The sequence below is a fragment of the Pimephales promelas genome, chromosome 6, assembly GCF_988280905.1.
Source record: "Pimephales promelas chromosome 6, fPimPro1.hap1.1, whole genome shotgun sequence".
Lineage (NCBI taxonomy): Eukaryota > Metazoa > Chordata > Actinopteri > Cypriniformes > Leuciscidae > Pimephales > Pimephales promelas.
The window spans coordinates 40,285,172-40,304,126 of record NC_142774.1 but is presented as its reverse complement, the minus strand read 5'-3'; the positions used below and the strand labels follow the sequence as shown (position 1 = coordinate 40,304,126).

The window sequence follows — 18,955 nt, the reverse complement described above, 5'->3', positions numbered from 1 at the left end:
TAAAACATGAAACATCAGGGCATCAACAGATTCTGCATTTCCATCATACAGGGAGAGCTCGATGCATACAATGAGATAAAAACATTCGTTCACACAAAGAAGACAGGACAAACATACATAATTAACAACACAGCTTCATTATGAATGAGCTCCAGTGACTAATCTCTGCAATTACCCGAGAAGCTTTTCTGCAACCGTCTTATCACATTTGACACCCAATCCGACAGTCCTGTCCATCTCTCGAGTGATTGTCCGGCATTATCCTGTTGGCCACAGTTCATTTGCTACATATTTAATATCCCTTTGCAATTTCTCAGAGATCATTAAGATCGTCAGCATAATCACGGCTGCTTAACTGTGACGATAAATGTTCAGCAATGAATCACTTTGTATGCGACGCCAAACTGCACTTTGATTCCTGAATTCTTTATCATACATTGTCCTCGCTGAACTGCACTTTAGGATGAATATGCTAGAAGGAGTGAGATTTTGAGTTTTGAGTTTGAGTTGCATGAAAGAACCACATCTGGATTGATTTGACTGTACCCTCGTCCCTTTCCAACACGTCTCTTCTCTAGCCGAGGCTCATTGTAAAACAAGCTCGTGGCAACACTTCTGTAAAATGATATTACGTTACTTCTTGAGTGCTTTGAAAGACTTTAAAAGTGAATTGAGTTAAATGCCGGTAACACTTTACTTGATACATATATATACATACACTCACCTAAAGAATTATTAGTACCAGCATACTAATACTGTGTTTGACCCCCTTTCGCCACCAGAATTGCCTTAATTCTATGTGGCATTGATTCAACAAGGTGCTGAAAGCATTCTTTAGAAATGTCGGCCCATATTGATAGGATAGCATCTTGCAGTTGATGGAGATTTGTGGGATGCACATCCAGGGCATGAAGCTCCCGTTCCACCACATCCCAAAGATGCTCTACTGGGTTGAGATCTGGTGACTGTGGCGGCCATTTTAGTACAGTCAACTCATTGTCATGTTCAAGAAACCAATTTGGTGCATTATCCTGCTGGAAGTAGCCATCAGAGGATGGGGTCATGGTGGCCATAAAGGGATGGACATTGTCAGAAACAAAATGCTCAGGTAGGCCGTGGCATTTAAACGATGCCCAATTGGCACTAAGGGGCCTAAAGTGTGCCAAGAAAACATCCCCCACACCATTACACCACCACCACCAGCCTGCACAGTGGGAACAAGGCATGATGGATCCATGTTCTCATTCTGTTTACACCAAATTCTGACTCTACCATCTGAATGTCTCGAGACTCATCAGACCAGGCGACATTTTTCCAGTCTTCAACTGTCCAATTTTGGTGAGCTCTTGCAAATCGTCGCCTCTCTTTCCTATTTGTAGTGGAGATGAGTGGTACCCGGTGGGGTCTTCTGCTGTTGTAGCCCATCCGCCTCAAGGTTGTGTGTGTTGTGTCTTCTTCACAAATGCTTTGCTGCATACCTCGGTTGTAACGAGTGGTTATTTCAGTCAAAGTTGCTCTTCTATCAGCTTGAATCAGTCGGCCCATTCTCCTCTGACCTCGAGCATCAACAAGGCATTTTGGCCCACAGGACTGCCGTATACTGGATGTTTTTCCCTTTTCACTCCATTCTTTGTAAACCCTAGAAATGGTTGTGTGTGAAAATCCCAGTAACTGAGCAGATTGTGAAATACTCAAGACACCAACAACCATGGCACGCGCAAAATTGCTGAAATCCCCTTTCTTTCCCGTTCTGACATTCAGTTTGGAGTTCAGGAGATTGTCTTGACCAGAACCACACCCCTAAATGCATTGAAGAAGCTGCCATGTTATTGGCTGACTCGATAATTGCATTAATGAGAAATTGAACAGGTGTTCCTAATAATCTTTTAGGTGAATATATATATATATATATATCAAAGGTTAGCAGTAACCTAATAAAATGAAACCACTTCATATCGATCTATCTGTGAATCGTTGAAAGATTGTGCTCAAATTTAAAACTACAAAGAATGAAAAGATCAAGTGCGAATGCTGACTCTGAAGCAAAAAGTTTCTATCGTGGGATGACCTAAGAATTTATATTGTGAATGTCAGTAGAATTAATCTTGACTCGGTTATTATTGACCTGAGCCTGCAGGACCTGTGGCTTTAATTGAGCTGGGACAGATTGAGATAATTTGACATTTAGCAGCAGACACTTTTATATAGAGGTGGTACCTATGGAGAGACGTGAGGTTAAGCGTGTGACCCAGAGCACAGCAGTGATAAAGCCAGATTATGATCTCAGGATCTCTCGGGCGTTCGGCTCAATCCTGCTTCTATCTAGAGATCAAACCTCTGACCTTTGGGAGATCGGCTCAGATCACAGGAGTTGAACTCACAGACGGGTTAACACCGGCCAGACCGGTCTATAAAACACACAAATAACTACACACATACTCTTTCTAACATTCAATTATTTGCTGTGAACTGTAGTATATTTGCATCATCAATGCAAGCACTTTCATGAGCATGTTGATGAGACACAGTTTTAAAAGGGTTTTATTTTAGCTTTAAACTGATCAAATTCAGCCAATGTTAATGCATCAAATATAATGCATGCTCCAGACACACATTGTCATTGCATTTCTCTTACTCTTGCCTCTGAATAAACAGCATTTTGTTCATTTCTTTCAAACAATCTTGTGAATGTTTCACTGGTAAATCCAAAGGGACAAATACTTCAATAACACAGTGAAACTGGCATCGTATATGTTTCTTCACATTGGTACTTACGATGATGATGGCATAAATGTATTATGATTTAAAACCTACAATTTTGCAAAAACTTGTATAAATACAATTCACTTCGGTATCAGTTGAAATGAACACTAGCGTCTGTAAAACACCAGCGGCTTTTATAACTAAATTATGATAACATACAAGTCAAGTCACTTTCATTGATATAGCACTTTTAACAACAGTTCTTTGCAAAATACTACGTTATGACTTTAAAACACTACCAATATAGTGCATGATTTGTAAACTCATACAGGCTGAAGATGTCAATTTTCCAACTATTTTGGCATTTACTGATGTAGTAAACTTGTACGGTGCAGCTTTGCACACGATCATGTACAAGTCCCATCCCGTGAAACACGAATTAAAGAGCTCAAAGACTTGTAGATTAAATGGCTGAAATAGAATATATATATTTATATATATTTCTATTTCGATAATATCTCACTTTTGTTAGTTTGATGGAATATCCCTTTAAATATTTAATCATTCTCCAGGAAGTGACTTTGATTTGGATGTAATTCAACAGCACAAACACTAGCAATGGATTTGATGACATTCATCCTGTTTGATCACATCACAAAATAATTTATTATTTTAATTAGCTGTTTAGAAATCTTCATGCGGTTGTGTAAATTGATTAAAGTTGAAGTGTCTGAGTTTTCTCAAATTATATTTTTCTGAGTCTGGAATAATCTTTTAAAGCAGTGCTTCCTTAAATTACGCCACGAGTCCTCAAAAGGTTCTGCAGAGACCAGGAATGAACCCAGAGAAATTGAGGCCTGAGCAAACATGTATGCAAAGTGTATGAATAATTTAAAAGGCACTCTGAGAATCGTGACCAACAGATGGATTTATTAAATCGTCTGCACCAAACCACTTACAAACAGCGACATACTGCAAAAACTGAGCTAGGAAGAATGAAAAACCACTCAGTCCCTCTGACGGTGGTGTCCCGTTTCAGGGCTAGTTCCTTCTCTTCTCTCTGTATTTTATTATCCGGGGAACAAGATAATGCTTGTTCTGCTGAGGTGGTTGTAATCTTGTAGACCTTTGCTTATGTGTGTAACCTTTTCACAGGATTTGTAATTAATAGCAATAGCCGCATTTGCACTGTCTGGCCAGTGTGAGCCAGAGCTTTCATTGGGCCGGACCGGGCTAATAGACTAAAAATAATAGACCCGATCGCAAAATCACACTGCAATCACTAAAACCCCCCGTAACACTCCTCTCTCGAACAACGTCACACAAACCCATCATTTCATTTCACCAACAAATAGAAGTTTATCAGAAAACTAACCATAAAGAAATCACTGGAATCTAGCGCGATCGCAAAACCTACATTATAAAAGTGGCCATTTTTGTTGTTTACTCACCCTTGATTTATAACCCATGTATCGATGTTTTACCACAGTTTTACAATAATAAGTGATACATTGATCATAATGAATTAATTTGTGTCAAGACTGCACATTAGTCACAGAAATAAAGCATTATGAGAATGAGTATTCTGGGTGAATACTCGATTTTGATTGGCTGCAGGCAGGGTGTCCATTAAAAGTGATAGAGGACACCTGGTGAAACTGACTGTTTACCGTTCGAAATTAATAAATAAATGCGCTGGCTACATCAGCTGTGAGTAACCATAGCAACAGGCAGTCAAAGTATCCTACAATTTATTGTATCAAAACCATATTAGATTGTAAAAAATATGGACAAAGCGTCTGTGACGTCACCCATAGACTTTCTGAACAGTTTTGAGGCTGTTTATGCGGCACCATACTGGAAAATCTTGGGATATACAAAATACATATGTTCAGAAAGGATACAGAGGTGGTATGATGTGTTGTGTCAGATCATGGCCGAGACGTCAAACTCCACTCGGCGCAGCCCCTTATCAGCTGTCAATCAAAGTTAACCGCCCTTATTTGTCATACATTTTATATCTAAATACGATCTAAACTAACGAGTTAGAAAAAAAAAATTCACCCACCTCACAGTTGTCAGGCACTCGGAACCTGTCCAAAAATACAATAAAAGTCCATGGAACCAACCTGTAATTTATGCTGTGAAAACGGACATTTTAACATGGGGTCTATGGACATTTGCTCCCTTTTGGGTCCTCCCTCTAGTGGATTTTAGATGTATTGCAGTTTTTCTCACTTCCGGGTATGCTTCATTTTTCAGATTAGAATGTTGCCGTTTATAATATTAATAATAATAATAATAATAATAATAAACACCAGATAAGCCCAACTTACATGGAAAAAACTAAACAAAACAAACAAACAAACAAACAAAAAATGTTAACTTTCTGGCTTCTTCTACGAGCTGAGCTGACTAGAAATATCTCTGGTTGCTAAATACCCAGATAGCAAACTGACATTGAATCAACGTGGAAACGACGTCTCTCATGACATTGAAACAACGTTGATTTGCTCATCGAATTAACGTTGAACCAACGTCAGACGCGGCATTCTTCAAAGCTAAATGAAATCGAAAATTGGTTTGCTTTCATAACGTTGAAACAACGCGTTGATTTCAAGTTGATTTTCCGTTAGTTTTGAAAGAATGACGCGTCTGACGTTGGTTCAACGTTAATTCGATGAGCAAAACAATGTCAGATCAACGTTGTTTCGATGTCATATTTCCACGTTGATTCAATGTCAGTTTGCTATCTGGGTAAACCGTCAGGCGTAACCAGGGAAACCAATTTATTGTTTGTAAAAACTTTAGATTTCGATTGTAAAACTAATTCAAATATAAACGAATGTTTTAAAAATGTGTTATTTGGAAAGTATGGGGGGTAAGGGGGTTAATGCCCTTCGAGGTTGTCTAGGTATAAATGGCCTCTGCTGCATGTCCGACGGTTCACGCCTCGCCGTCTTCATTACAATGGATACCTCGTCGGGCATTAACACTTAGGCCTACTTATTTCACAAAAGAAGGAGAACATATGTACATATTCAGTCACTGTTTCTGTTTATTTGTAGTCACAGGACTGTATCTTTACATTACATTCAGAATCAGAAAGAATGATCATTTCTACAAAATTTCCACCAAAAAAAAAAAAAACGACCTGGGGAGCTTTGCACTCGGTCAAAGTCCCAGTTATATTTTCAGTCAGAGAAACAGATGAAGCTCCCGAAAAACTGGAGTTGCTTTATTATTATTATTTTTTTAACATACTCTGAGCTAAATATGAGCTGATTTCTTCAAGCGGTCGTGCTATGTTTATTAATGATTCGTGTCTTTTGCATTGCATATAATATATAGGCCTATATATATTTTGCCTTGCGATGATCTGAATTGACATCGGATCACGAACAGAAGTTATTTCAAGCACTCGATGCTGTCTGAAAGTGAGTTGAGCTAAAATGATTTAAAAGTCTTTAATGCTGATGATAACTGCATATGAAATGATGTATTTATTTATTATATTACATAGGCTGATCTTATGAAGAAATTTATGCGGTGTGTGTGTGTGAATGGAATATGTAGGCTATATATGGACATTTGGTGATTATCTTTGTGAGAATCACTGTAATATTAAAGCATTTAAGGTTTCAATGCAAGAGCCAATTTCATGACCTCAGTGACTATCATCTAAACTTGACAGAGATCATTTATCTATTATGGATCAAAATGAGAAAGTTCTACTCCCTGAAACTCAGAATACATATTTGAAACCTCTCGATTAAATTATCGCTTTGCTTTTCTTTTTATAAACGGTAGATATCAAACCTCTAATGAATCATTTAATGTGCATTAATTGATTTTAAGAGATTTTGCTTGGGTCTTTATTTTGCTCAACCTTGAAGTGTCTACAGCACATGAAGGATGAAATGTACTCATATATAATTGACCGGTTCGTAGGTTTCGGTCCTGCTTAGTAACTGCTGTTGAGTTGAGAAGAATCTCCAGAGCAAATGAATCCCTGAATGACAAAAGCCCTGTCTAACCATGTCTCCGTGAGCACTTAAATGGACAGACATGTTATAATTATCTCTTGAGTGGGTAAGATAACAGTGATATCTCTGGATTTGTCTGTAGAAAAGTGGATGAAAGGGTTTTTTTCCTTTCATCAAAGCACATACTTTAATTTTTTCATTCTAAAAACACATTTAAAACTCGTCTGTACTTGTAGTTTATGTATGTTTTAACCTAAAACATTGAGATTTAGAAAAAAACCAACAAAAAAATCAAGATCATTATTTACTCGCTCCAAACACAAATGTTCCAAGCCATGTGATAACTTTGATGTCATTGTTTTTTGCATGTCCCATTACTCCTGTACTCCTGACTCCTGTATAGGGCAAGATTTTCAGTAAATAACAGTGATTTTAAAGCTTTCAAGTCTATGAATATAACGCATGAGTCATATGAACTACAATTATGGAGCATTTTTGGAGTTCAACTGCCCAGTCCAAAATATTTTCATGTGTTCTCCAAAAATAAAACATTGCAATTTTTTGATTGCTCATGCTGCAGTCTATTACTCACAGTAGTTAAACAGCATGATGAACAACTGCCCTCACAAGCCAAGAAATGCATTAGCACTCAAGGACTATCGATTTTAACTTAGCTAAACTTTTCACTTGCGAAACACCTGTGGATCCAGATTACTCCCCAACAGCGAGCTGATGAAATATTTACTGAAAGACCTGCAGGAGGCAATATTTTATATATTTCAGACTTTTTCTCAGGACATTTAGATATTTTACAATACATTTATTTAGTTTGGAAGATTATGCAGTGTTAAAGAATTTCAAATAGCTTTATAAGGGGATTCTGGGGTTGTAAAAGGCTCAAACCTGTTTCCTAGAAGATTGAAAAAGAAAACAAACTTTAACCTACAACCTCTTCTAGTCCAGGTGAGCACGGGCACAGAAACAGACGTGTGACAGCATGAGTGTGCGCGGCTCACAATAGAGGTCCTTGTTTCATTACGGAGGCCATCATGGCTCAGCAGGAGTACAAAGGTGTAATTAAAGGTTGGATCCCATTCGGACAAAACGCATGACTTTCAATAAACTCATTCAGGACACTTCAGCTCTTCTAAAGCCTTTATATTCAACAAAAGTACCATTTCTACTCATCTGTATTTCTCAGGCCTGCACACTGTCTTCTCTCGCAGCCTGAGGTTTGATCACCTGTCACAAGCTATTGTCACAACCAATTATTTAGTCAAAACCCTTTATGCTGACTTTGGAGTTTTGTAGGTTTTATCTTCATCATAAAGGTTCGGATCTGGTGGACTAGCAGCATAAATATCTCTATATAAACATAGATGTCAGAAATGCCAACTGAATTTAGATATTTAAGACCTTAAAGACCTTTAAGACGCAAGGTCATTTTTACAATTAATTTTCCGTCTGGTTTTATTTACTAAAAAGCCTGTAAAACATCAACCCTGTTGTGCACAGACATATGACACACCTCTTTTTTTTCCCAGTATATTTGCGTTGCATTGATGTCACCTGAATGTACAATAAGTTATGGGACCATAAAGCAGAACAGAAATTGAATCGCGCAAATATTTATTGAAATCGCACACAAATAAATAAAAGCGAATCAAATTTCCTCTGGAAAACAGTTTATTCGTGTCTTTGGAGTCCTGGAGCACAGGAATAAACATGATACTTGTACAAAACCAAACCTATTTACATTTTTCCAAAAAAAAAAAAAGTCCAGGCGTTTTTGGCTTCATGATATTCACTGGCATAGATATCCACAATAAAGGCGGCGGAGTTTCTATCGTCATCACCGGCGGCCATCTTGTCACAGGCAAGCTGATGTAAGATGAGTGATCAGCACGAACACAAATACTCTTACAAACGGTTTGGTTTCTTACAAACGTTATTAATGTGGCTATAATCTGGATGATTATTTATTTATAAACTTATTATTCATAAGTATATGCAGTGTCATAACTACATCTCTGGTGTTTATAACAAACCAAACCGTTTGAAAATTGGGTATTTAAGTTATGGTTATTTAAATAGTATACATGCACCATTAAAACACAATCGCTGCGTCCCAATTCGCATACTATCCGTCCTAAATAGTATTCGAAAATAGAATTAGTACGTCCCAAATCGTAGTATGTTGAAATGAGTGTTTTAAAGATACCCGGATGGTCTACTTTTTCCGGTCAGAATCCGAAGTGTAGATCGATGCACACTCAAACGGCTGATATTGCCCACAAACCATTGCGCGTTGGACGGGGATTCGGTTAGAACTACAAACACGAGTAAAAAGTGTTAAAAAAAACTACAGACACGTAGTCGATACGGAGGACGCGCGAGTCCCCGCGGTTGTGTAGAGAGGTTTACATAAAGAGCTTTGAGTGATTAATTATCAGTATCTAACCCGACGAAAATGAATTTATTCAAGGTTGTCCACATTATATTGCATTTGCAGCAGCATTGTGAACTTTTGTAAAGACACGTTTAGCCATTACGTTTTAAATGCATCATTATATTCAAATTGCAAACACGAGGCTAGCATGAAAGACTCACAACTGGCAGATGAACGTGCTCTCCGAAACGGTAGGAAATAAAATTAGATAGAATGGAGGATTTTAACTGTGACAAGATGATTGATAGGGTTGGGTATCGAGAATCGAGTATCGATTGGAACCGGTACTAACTTTTAGTTTTTCCCGAAATCGTTCAAAAGTTAAAATTTCGATTCCTAGTTTCGATATTCACAGTCCGCCGAGCGGAAGAAGAAACCGCTGAACAACACTAACGAAGAAGCGTCTACCGGAAGTGTTGGCATAACCACACGAGTCGAACATGAGTACCTTACGTCGGCGATCCAAAGTGTGGCTTCACTTTTCTAAAAATAACGAAATCTCGGCAAAATGCAAAATTTGTGACAAAAGGAGTATTTTTACAGAAGGAGTATTTCCTTCAGAAAGGATTATTTCCTTCAGAAAGACCGTTGGTTAGCAAGGTTAGCTAAACTTTTTTGACCCTGCATCTTAAAAGAATCAGAATCGAGAATCGTTAGGAACCGGAATCGAAACAAGGAATCGGAATCAGAATCGTTCAAATTCAAACGATACCCAACCCTAATGATTGACAGGGCAGTTTACGGTGACAGGATGCACGCGACAGAGCTGTCCGTTAAAGATGACGTGATAGTACGTCCCAAAGCTTGCCTACTCTTTTGCTACACACTCAAAAGTATGTACTTTTTCCTCACAAAAAGAGTACATACTTTTAGGGCGTAGTATAAGTAAGCGAATTGGGACGCAGAAAATGTTAAGAGTGAGCGAGCTGCCTGTGACAAGATGGCCGCCAGTTGCAGACGTCGACCTCCATTGGCCAGCAGCGCGGACGAGACATCTAGCCTTTATTATGGAGATCTATGTTCACTGGTGCCATGCCTCAAAACAGTTCCTATCAGGAATCACACATAGGGCCACGTCACAGGCTTTGCATTTCCAAGGGGTGGCCTGTTTGGCCTGCCTTTTCTGCTTGCAGTTCACACACTGCCTTCTACCATAGGAGGCCTTCTTGCTGGTTTCAGTTTGGTCTGATATTGGCACAGGTACATGGTTACTTTGCTGCTGGGTGGGGGCAACAGCAACTGTAACACTGCAGAGTTGGGCTGTCAGCTCCTCAAGAAAAGCCCTGTGGGTCATGGGCTGTTGCTGCTTCTCTGCACAAACCTCCTTGTGAAGCAAGTAACTGTTGGTCGCGGCAATGTCCAAAAAATGGAAAAACAACGTCCTGTACCATCTCATAGTTTTATGGTGAACGGAGTAGTATTGGATGAGTTGATCAGAGAGATCAACACCTCCCATATTCTTGTTGTATTCAGTGATTGGGGTTGGGCATGGAATGGATTTGGCCTTCCAGCTTCCATCAGTTCTTCTAACCCTTCTCTCAACCGTGTTGCCAGAGAAGGCCGGGTGAATCGTGGAGCAGATTGAGACTTCCCGAGCGTCCATCCACTTTACAAAAACCAAAGGGCCATCACGGATCCACCTGATGGTGCCCCTGGGATCCTTTTTTGTCATGGCGTTTTTAGTGGCGCGGGGGGATCCCAGCATGTTGTCCCTATAGGTGCCACATGCTCCGAAGTTCATGTTGTGGAGATCCATGAATAGCTTTGGACTTGTGTAGAAGTTGTCTACATACAAATGGTAGCCACTCCCTAGGGATGATTTGTTCAAGAGGGACATAACCGAGTCGTATGCCAGTCCTAAACCAGAAGCAAACGCAGACTTCCCAGTGTACACAGCAAAGTCTAAAGTGTACCCAGTGCTGCTGTCTGCCAGAACAAAAAGTTTGAAGCCCCACTTAGTTGGTTTCGCCTTTATGTATTGGGTCATGCCAGTGTGAGCCTTTGTTGCCACCATCCTCTCGTCCACGGAAAGGTTCTGCCGTGGGTGATAAAATGCTCTGCATGCCTGTTGGACGTCATTTAAAAGGGGCTTCAGACGAAACAGCCGGTCATAAGCTGGCGTCCCTTTTTTTTGGTCGTTCTGGACATCTTCATCGGGGTCGCTCATGTGGATGTTCCAGGAAATGACCTGATACCTGTCACGTGTCATCACCGAGGGGGGGAACGGATGGCTGAAAATGGTGTTTGTCCTCCAGTAGTTTCGGATATTTGAGAGTCTCAACAGTGCAAAATAGAAAGTCAGTCCTACATATTTGAAAAATTCTTCGACAGTGAGGTTTTTCCAGAGATATTTTTTGCCATTTGCGATGTTTTTTGCAGCGTTTTTGTTTGTGTTATTACACATAATGATTGCTGCACTCTCACTGACAAAAAGTTTGAAAAGGTTCAATGCTGTGTATGTGGATGTGGAGTTGAGCTGATGCCCTGGCTTTCTTGTTGGGACGAACCTTTTGGGATCTGGAGGGATGTCTGGCTGAAGCTCACTCTTCCATGAAGGAGTTGGGGCTGCTGGCTGTGGTGATTTAGATCTCGAACTAGTGGATTCAGGACTGCCGGATCTGGATCTTGACGTTAATCGGGCTCTCTTTCGTGACCGTGACTGCATCCGTCCGTGATCTATTCCTGGCGGCTCCTGGGATTCTGCAGCAGGAGTGGAAGGGTCCTCCTCAGCGGACGAATGGGAGCTTTCCTTGCTGGTTTGGGTGGGTGGGCTGGTGTCTTCTTCATTATCACCACTGTAAAACAAATAAATAAAGCAAAATATTAGATCATACCAGATGCGATCAATGAGCGTTTTTGTTTTTTTTTCTCACATAAGACAATGACAATGGCTGAGATTGCTACTGTACTATGGGATCAAAATCCCCCCAAATGTATTGCGGCCACGGATCAAAAAATGGTCCCACTTTATATTAAGTGGCTTTAAGTACTATGTACTTACATTGAAATTAATAATTTGATACAATGGACTTATTGTGTACATACATTGTTTTACATTGTACTTATATTTTAAAAATACCAGCATGTAATTACAGCTGTAATTAATTTATGTAATTACATTTGTAATTACATAGTTGACCCATCCCTCACACCTTAACCTACCCTTAAACCGACCCATACCACCACACCTGTCCCTAACCTTACCCGTATAATACCTAAATAGCAGCAAAAGTGTTTACAATACAACAGGACCACAATAATACATTGTACTTATTTAAGTATGTAAGTACATAGTACTTAAAGCCACTTAATATAAAGTGGGACCAAGTCGGTCTTAACGTTAACGTTAAAGTGCGAGAGTTCAGTCACGCTTGATGTTTCAAGGCCTATAAATCATACGTGTATTTGCATCCGCCATGCAACATTAAGCGGACATATCGGACATTCCCGTCAATGCGAGTCGTACGTCGTTAAAAAGTTACGTTGTCTTTTTAAAACATTTCTCGGTACAGATATAACTATAAAGGCCAATTTATACTTCTGCGTAGGGTGCGCGCAGTAGGTACGGCGTAGCATACGCACAGACGTGTCCCATTGCGCGTACCCTTCGCCTGACGCGCACCTCCTCAAAAATGTAACTACACGTCGCGACGACGCGGACCGCAAGATCGGTGATTGGTCGGCTTGGTAGCATCGCATTTCCGCACGTACCTTCTCACGCATTTCCATCACTGTCTATGATTTCCACACGTACCATCTCCTCCGACGTCTTCTCTCATTTCTGCCTTTCAGTTTTAGTAATTTCACTAAAGTGAACTGTTTTTCCACCTCAATAAGCTCCAACTCCAACATGATCCACTCTCTTTCAATCGCTATTGCTTGTAGTACCCTAGCCGTGAGGAATCTAAACACAGTGGAACATTAAAACTCTCCGCCGCCAACTAGTGTTTCGGAGCAGTACTGCAGAGCAACAAGACCTGAACGCAGAAGTATAAATGCTCATAACACATTACGCACATTACGGCGTACCCTCGACGCAGAAGTATAAATTGGCCTTAACAAATTACACAACTCTAGTTGAATAACAGAGTATTAATTTCGTTCATTTGTGTTAAATAAAAGGCGAACTGTGCTGAAATGTGTTCCTTTCGAAATCATTCTTTGCTCACGGTTGCTGCTGTCAGTTTATTGACAAGCAGTTTCTCTAAATAAAGCTGGCTCGCATTGGTATTTAGTCTCTCCCGATAGAAACCCTTTAATTTATCTTTCTTCTCCATATCTTCCAAAGAAACTACAGCGTCCCGCTAAAATGTAAACAAATACTGCGCTGCTGCTTTCTTGATGGGACGAACCTTTTGGGATCTAGAGGGATGTCTGGCTGAGGCTCACTCTTCCATGAAGGAGTTGGGGCTGCTGGCTGTGGTGATCTAGATCTCGACCTAGTGGATTCAGGACTCTGTCGACCTCTCGAGCTGCCGGATCTGGATCTTGACCTTGATCGCGCTCTCTTTCGTGACTGCATCTGTCCGTGATCTATTCCTGGCGGCTCCTGGGATTCTGCAGCAGGAGTGGAAGGGTCCTCCTCAGCGGATGAATGGGAGCTTTCCTGGCTGGTTTGGGTGGGTGGGCTGGTGTCTTCTTCATTATCACCACTGCAAAACAAATAAATAAAGCAAAATATTAGAGTGTTTTTATATTTTATTTCTCACATAAGATAACAGTGGCTGAGATTGCTACTGTACTATGGGATCAAAATCCCGCCAAATGTATTGCGGCCATGGATTCAAAAATAATAAGCGTGATTCAAAAATATAAAAAAAATATTGCACAAACTGAACAAAAAAAAAATGCGGTTAGAGGAGGAGCTGTCAATCTAAAACTATGGACCAATGGTGACGCTTAAGCCCGCCCTAATTTACACGAAACTCGAACTGCAACATTTGGAAGAGCAAGCGCAGAACACGGAAAACATAAATTTAAGTTACGTGCAAAATACTTTTTAATGTGTTTAAAGTTATGCATGTTTATAACATTTTGATCCGTGATAATTTTGCATTATTTTTTTTTTCAGTTTGTGCAATATATTTTTCCATTTCTTAATCGCGCTTATTATTTTTTTGATCCGTGGCCGCAATTGAGAACGAGAACGTGACATCACGCGCGTTGCATAACTAAAATGTAAACAAATACTGCGAAGTTCTGAAGGCGTTGCCCCTGGCAACCGATAGAGTCATGGCCGAACAGTTGCTGCACACTCACTGACAAAAAGTTTAAAAAGGTCCAATGTAGTTTTGTCACGATACCAAACTTATTGTTTCCATACCGATACCAAGTCAAGAATCGCGATTTCGATACTTTTTCGATACTTTTCCTGAAAAGGAAAATATTTCTTACAGGGAAAGTATTTCTTCACATGCACCTCCTTTCCATAGGTATGTGCTCTTTAAATGCTGTAATAACCTAATAAATCACTGACAAACATGCGCATGCTCTGATTATAATCATATAGTGGGGCGGCAGTGGCTCAGTGGTATCGATACTAATAAATTTAGGTATCGTGAGGTTTTTAATTTCCGAGTATCGCGATACTTTTGAAGTATCGGTGCATCGTGCAACACTAGTCCAATGGTGTGTATGTGGATGTGGGGTTGAGCTGATGTCCTGGCTTTCTTTTTTGGACGAACCTTTTGGGTTCTGGAGGGATGTCTGGCTGATGCTCACTCTTCCATGAAGAAGTTGTGGCTGCTGGCTGTGGTGATTTAGATCTCGACCTAGTGGATTCAGGACTGCCGGATCTGGATCTTGACCTCGACCGTGACTGCATCCGTCCGTCATCTATTCCTGGCGGTTCCTGGGATTCTGCAGCAGGAGTGGAAGGGTCCTCCTCAGCGGAAGAATGGGAGCTTTCCTGGCTGGTTTGGGTGGGTGGGCTGGTGTCTTCTTCATTATCACCACTGTAAAACAAATAAATAAAGCGAAATATTGTGTTGAATTTTTACTTCCGGCAGCGGCTGTGGGCGGGACTTTGATGCTCTTTTGTCTCCTCAGCTAAAAGGTGTGACCAACCCCCCACTACAACATCCATTGTGTGTATTTCTAGGTAAACCCAATAAACCTCAGACAAAATACTACTTTTACAGAACTTATTTTACATATTTAGACGCATTTCTATTTTATCATATTACTTTTTTATTTTTTATACTTTTACAGGCAATAAATAAATGGCACTTACTCTTCAGCGGGGTCTAGACCATCCTGGTAATCTAGTTCCTCATCGGTCAAAAAGCTCTCTTCTCCTGAAAATCCATCATCCTGCACGTCATTAAAAAAGTCCAGCGATTCATTTAAGTCCATGCTTGCCTGACAATCCATTTTTCTCCGTGTTTCTCTGTGTATCCTTCAAAACAACAACATTGCCATGCGTCTCTCTCTCGCTCTCTCTCTCGCTCTCTCTCTCGCTCTCTCTCTCCCTCCTCAAAATGTATTTGCCGTGCGTCTCTCTCTCTCCACAACATCAGAGCTTGGTTCATGCGTAATGACGCACACCAACGTTGACGACGGATCTTCTTCTTTAGGAGCAAACCAGCTAAAAGGTGCATGCATTTACCAATAATATCTGTCTGTCTGCAGAGCCACAGTTTTACACCAGCAGTTTCACCCCGCGCATGCGCAGTTTCGCCACAACTGCTTTATTCGCGCATGCGCAGTTTCAATATAATAGTTTTACCTGCGCATATTGTTCAGTATTAAAACGATCTAATTATGATTATTATTACCAATTATTTTTGATTATTAGTCTGCAGAGCCGCAGAGCAACAGTTTCACCCCAGCAGTTTCACCACGAGCATGCGCAGTTTCACAACAACAGTTTTACCCGCGCATGCGCTGTTTCAATATAGCAGTTTTACCCGCGCATATTGTTCAGTATTAAAACGATCTAATCATGATTATTGTTACCAATTATTTTTGCTTGTTAGTCTACACCAGCAGTTTCAATATATGGTTATTTACCAATTATTTTTGCTTTAGTTATTTTTTGCTCCTACTGTTGCTTGCAGGCCTTCGGGACCTTTACTGAAATAAAACAATGCTTGGAACACTTTAATCTTTTACGTTTTTTCCTCCAAAAAACGAACAGCCTGACCTATTTGTACACTTACCTATTTGCTAATTGCTCAATCTGACGGTATAACGCATTTAAACTTCTGATTTGACAGAATTTGTCTCCTTTCCATTTCTTTTGCCACATTTTGTTTAGTGCAGATTTTATTATTGCTTTGACTTTAGTTTTACTCAGTGATACATTAATGTCCATTACATTGTGTTTTAAAGATCTCTTTACCAGCTACCCCACATGTGCTGAAACCCATAAAAATTTAATTCTTACTCCTATTCTGTATATTCTGTACAGGTTTTGTAGCACTTCATATTAGGTATCATACCTAGATGTTGACTTTCCACTATTTATACTCATTAAAGCTGAATAAGAGTCAGAACAAATTACATCCATTGGATGAATGTCTTCCGTTTCCCGAAAGCATCGTTACTATGGTCGCAAATTCCGTCGTTATCAGCATAGTTCAACAGTAAAATGATATCACAGTTGTTTACCATATATAGTACGGAAACTTGCTGTTAACCAATTAACAGTTTTGCAGTTTTGTCTTTTACAGTTAAAATTATGATTATTTTTTACAGTGTACAATTCAATTTATAAAATACAAAAATGTTATATACACACAAAATCAATGTTATATTAGTCATTTACCCATTTCACCAGTGGTTCAGCTCTCACGGAGCCACTGGCTAATGCCACACCTCGTGCCCTGGCATAAATCAATCAAACTCCTTTCATGGATCACATGTTTCCATTGATTGGAACAGGAATGGCAGAGGCTTAATTTCTTGTTAATGTAGTGCTGAAGGCTGTTGTCCTGAGAGAGAGAGAGAGAGAGAGAGAGAGAGAGAATGATATCCTTGGGGAAGTGTTCAGATGTTAATCAGTAGAAGAGGATTCAGATCAGGTCATGTTGTTACTCTGTCAGGTGTGTCATGTAAATGTGCCAGTCTGTTAGTGGTCGAATATCAGCTCATATTCACACCTGCTATGCGACAACAGCTCCAAGGTCACACAGAGACTGCGACAGTATTAGCAAGTCTTGCTCTGTTTCAAAAGCCAGCTACTGTCTGCTGCTTTTTACCTTGTGATGGGTTCGTTCATGGTTTTTCAGGATGTCAAGAGTTCATGCTGGCTGCTTCCAGCTGGTTGGTTTAGAGTGGTGATTCCCAAAGAGGGTTATATGTACTTCCAACCCGATCTCAAGGCAATTCGTCCGAGTTTTACGAGATGACTAATTCGTACAAATTCATGCAACCCCAATCGTACAAATTTGTACGATTTTTGCTAATTTGTACATGTTACCAAATTCGTATGAGTTCGTTCCCCTGACCCCGCCCCTAAACTTCCCCATCACGCGGGTTTAGACAAATCGCATGAATTTGTACGAATTACGTTTTAATCACTCGTACGAATTTGTACGAATTGGTCATGAGATAACGTTGGTATTTCGGCATCTTGAAGAGATTGATAAACACATGAAACTAATTGAATTGTTTAATATATAAACATAGTACAGTTATTCATGATTAAGATAACATTTAGGTTATTATTAATGGAGGAAAACAAAGGAAACAATGTGTATCTTGAGTTAATTTCTGTAGGTGAAGCAATTGTTTTTGATATGCCTTCCCAATGACATTTTTCATCGTTTAAAACATAAACCTTATTAAATATAGTTAAACATTTGCTTTAAACAAGGGGGAAATATACATTTTTAGAGTGAACATGCTCCATTAAAGCTCAAAAACTAAATCAAGACATTGCAAAATGACATAATATTTTTTATGGGTTATGGATTGGATCCGTATTGATTGCTAAACAATGTTTAAAGTCTTGAAGAAAAAAAGATATACAACCTTGAGATTTCATTAAAGCCTAATCAAGTTCCCTTAAGGCTTGGCTGTGAGTTGCTTCACTTTCTTGCTGTTTACATGCTGCTAAAAACACAAACTCTGTTTCTTTCTCAGAGCGCCAGTGGATATTCTCATCAGATGTGTGGTGTTATCCTTTGAAGTAATATTGAAATATTATTCACTTTACAGTATATGATGAAATGTTACATCTGATAGGAGTCATTTTAGTACATTCATATTTCAAAATTACTGGAGTTTCTGCTACTGAGAGAAAATTAAACAGCTTAAAGCTAAGTCTAATCCGATTTGCTGGCATGATTGCTGAATTCTCACAGCCTGTCAAGTGTCCAATTCCACTCGAAAACTGGTAAAACAGACCAGCTAATATCGAACACCAGTTTGATATTGTTTAACAGCAGGTTAAAGAGACCCCAATCCTAATTTTTCAAAACTTCTATGTTTGTATAATTGTATTAATCACAAGTTTGGGGTATTTAAAAAAAAAAAAAAAAACACCAAAACTGCATTTATTTGACCAAAAAATGCAGTAAAAACGGTAATATTATAAAATATTATTACAGTTTAAAATAGCTGATATATTTATATTATAAAAATGAATTTAAACCCTGTGATCAAAGCTGAATTTTCAGCATCATTACTCTGTCTTCAGTGTCATGTGATCTTTCAGAAATCATTTTAATACGCCGATTTGATGCTTAAATGATGCAATTGTGGAAACCTTCATACTTGTTTTCATTATTTGATGAACAGAAAGTAAACCAAACAATCAAACAAACAAACAGCTTTTATTTGAAATAGAAATCTTTTGTGACATTAATGCATG

General features: G+C 39.4%; 2 protein-coding genes across 2 annotated transcripts in view; one reads left to right on the top strand and one right to left on the bottom strand.

Moving 5' to 3' along the window:
* The window catches only part of gpc6a (glypican 6a), a 421,465-nt gene that overhangs the window by 109,572 nt on the left and 292,938 nt on the right, over positions 1 to 18,955 (top strand). The window lies entirely within an intron of this gene.
* Positions 5,841 to 15,835, bottom strand: LOC120460496 (piggyBac transposable element-derived protein 4). The gene is made up of 4 exons (XM_039648286.2): positions 15,371 to 15,835; positions 14,823 to 15,092; positions 13,491 to 13,790; positions 5,841 to 11,933 (listed from the first exon to the last, which is right to left on the bottom strand). Exons 1-4 carry the CDS (start codon positions 15,508 to 15,510, stop codon positions 10,160 to 10,162), a joined length of 2,484 nt encoding a protein of 827 aa, XP_039504220.2. The 5' UTR covers positions 15,511 to 15,835; the 3' UTR covers positions 5,841 to 10,159.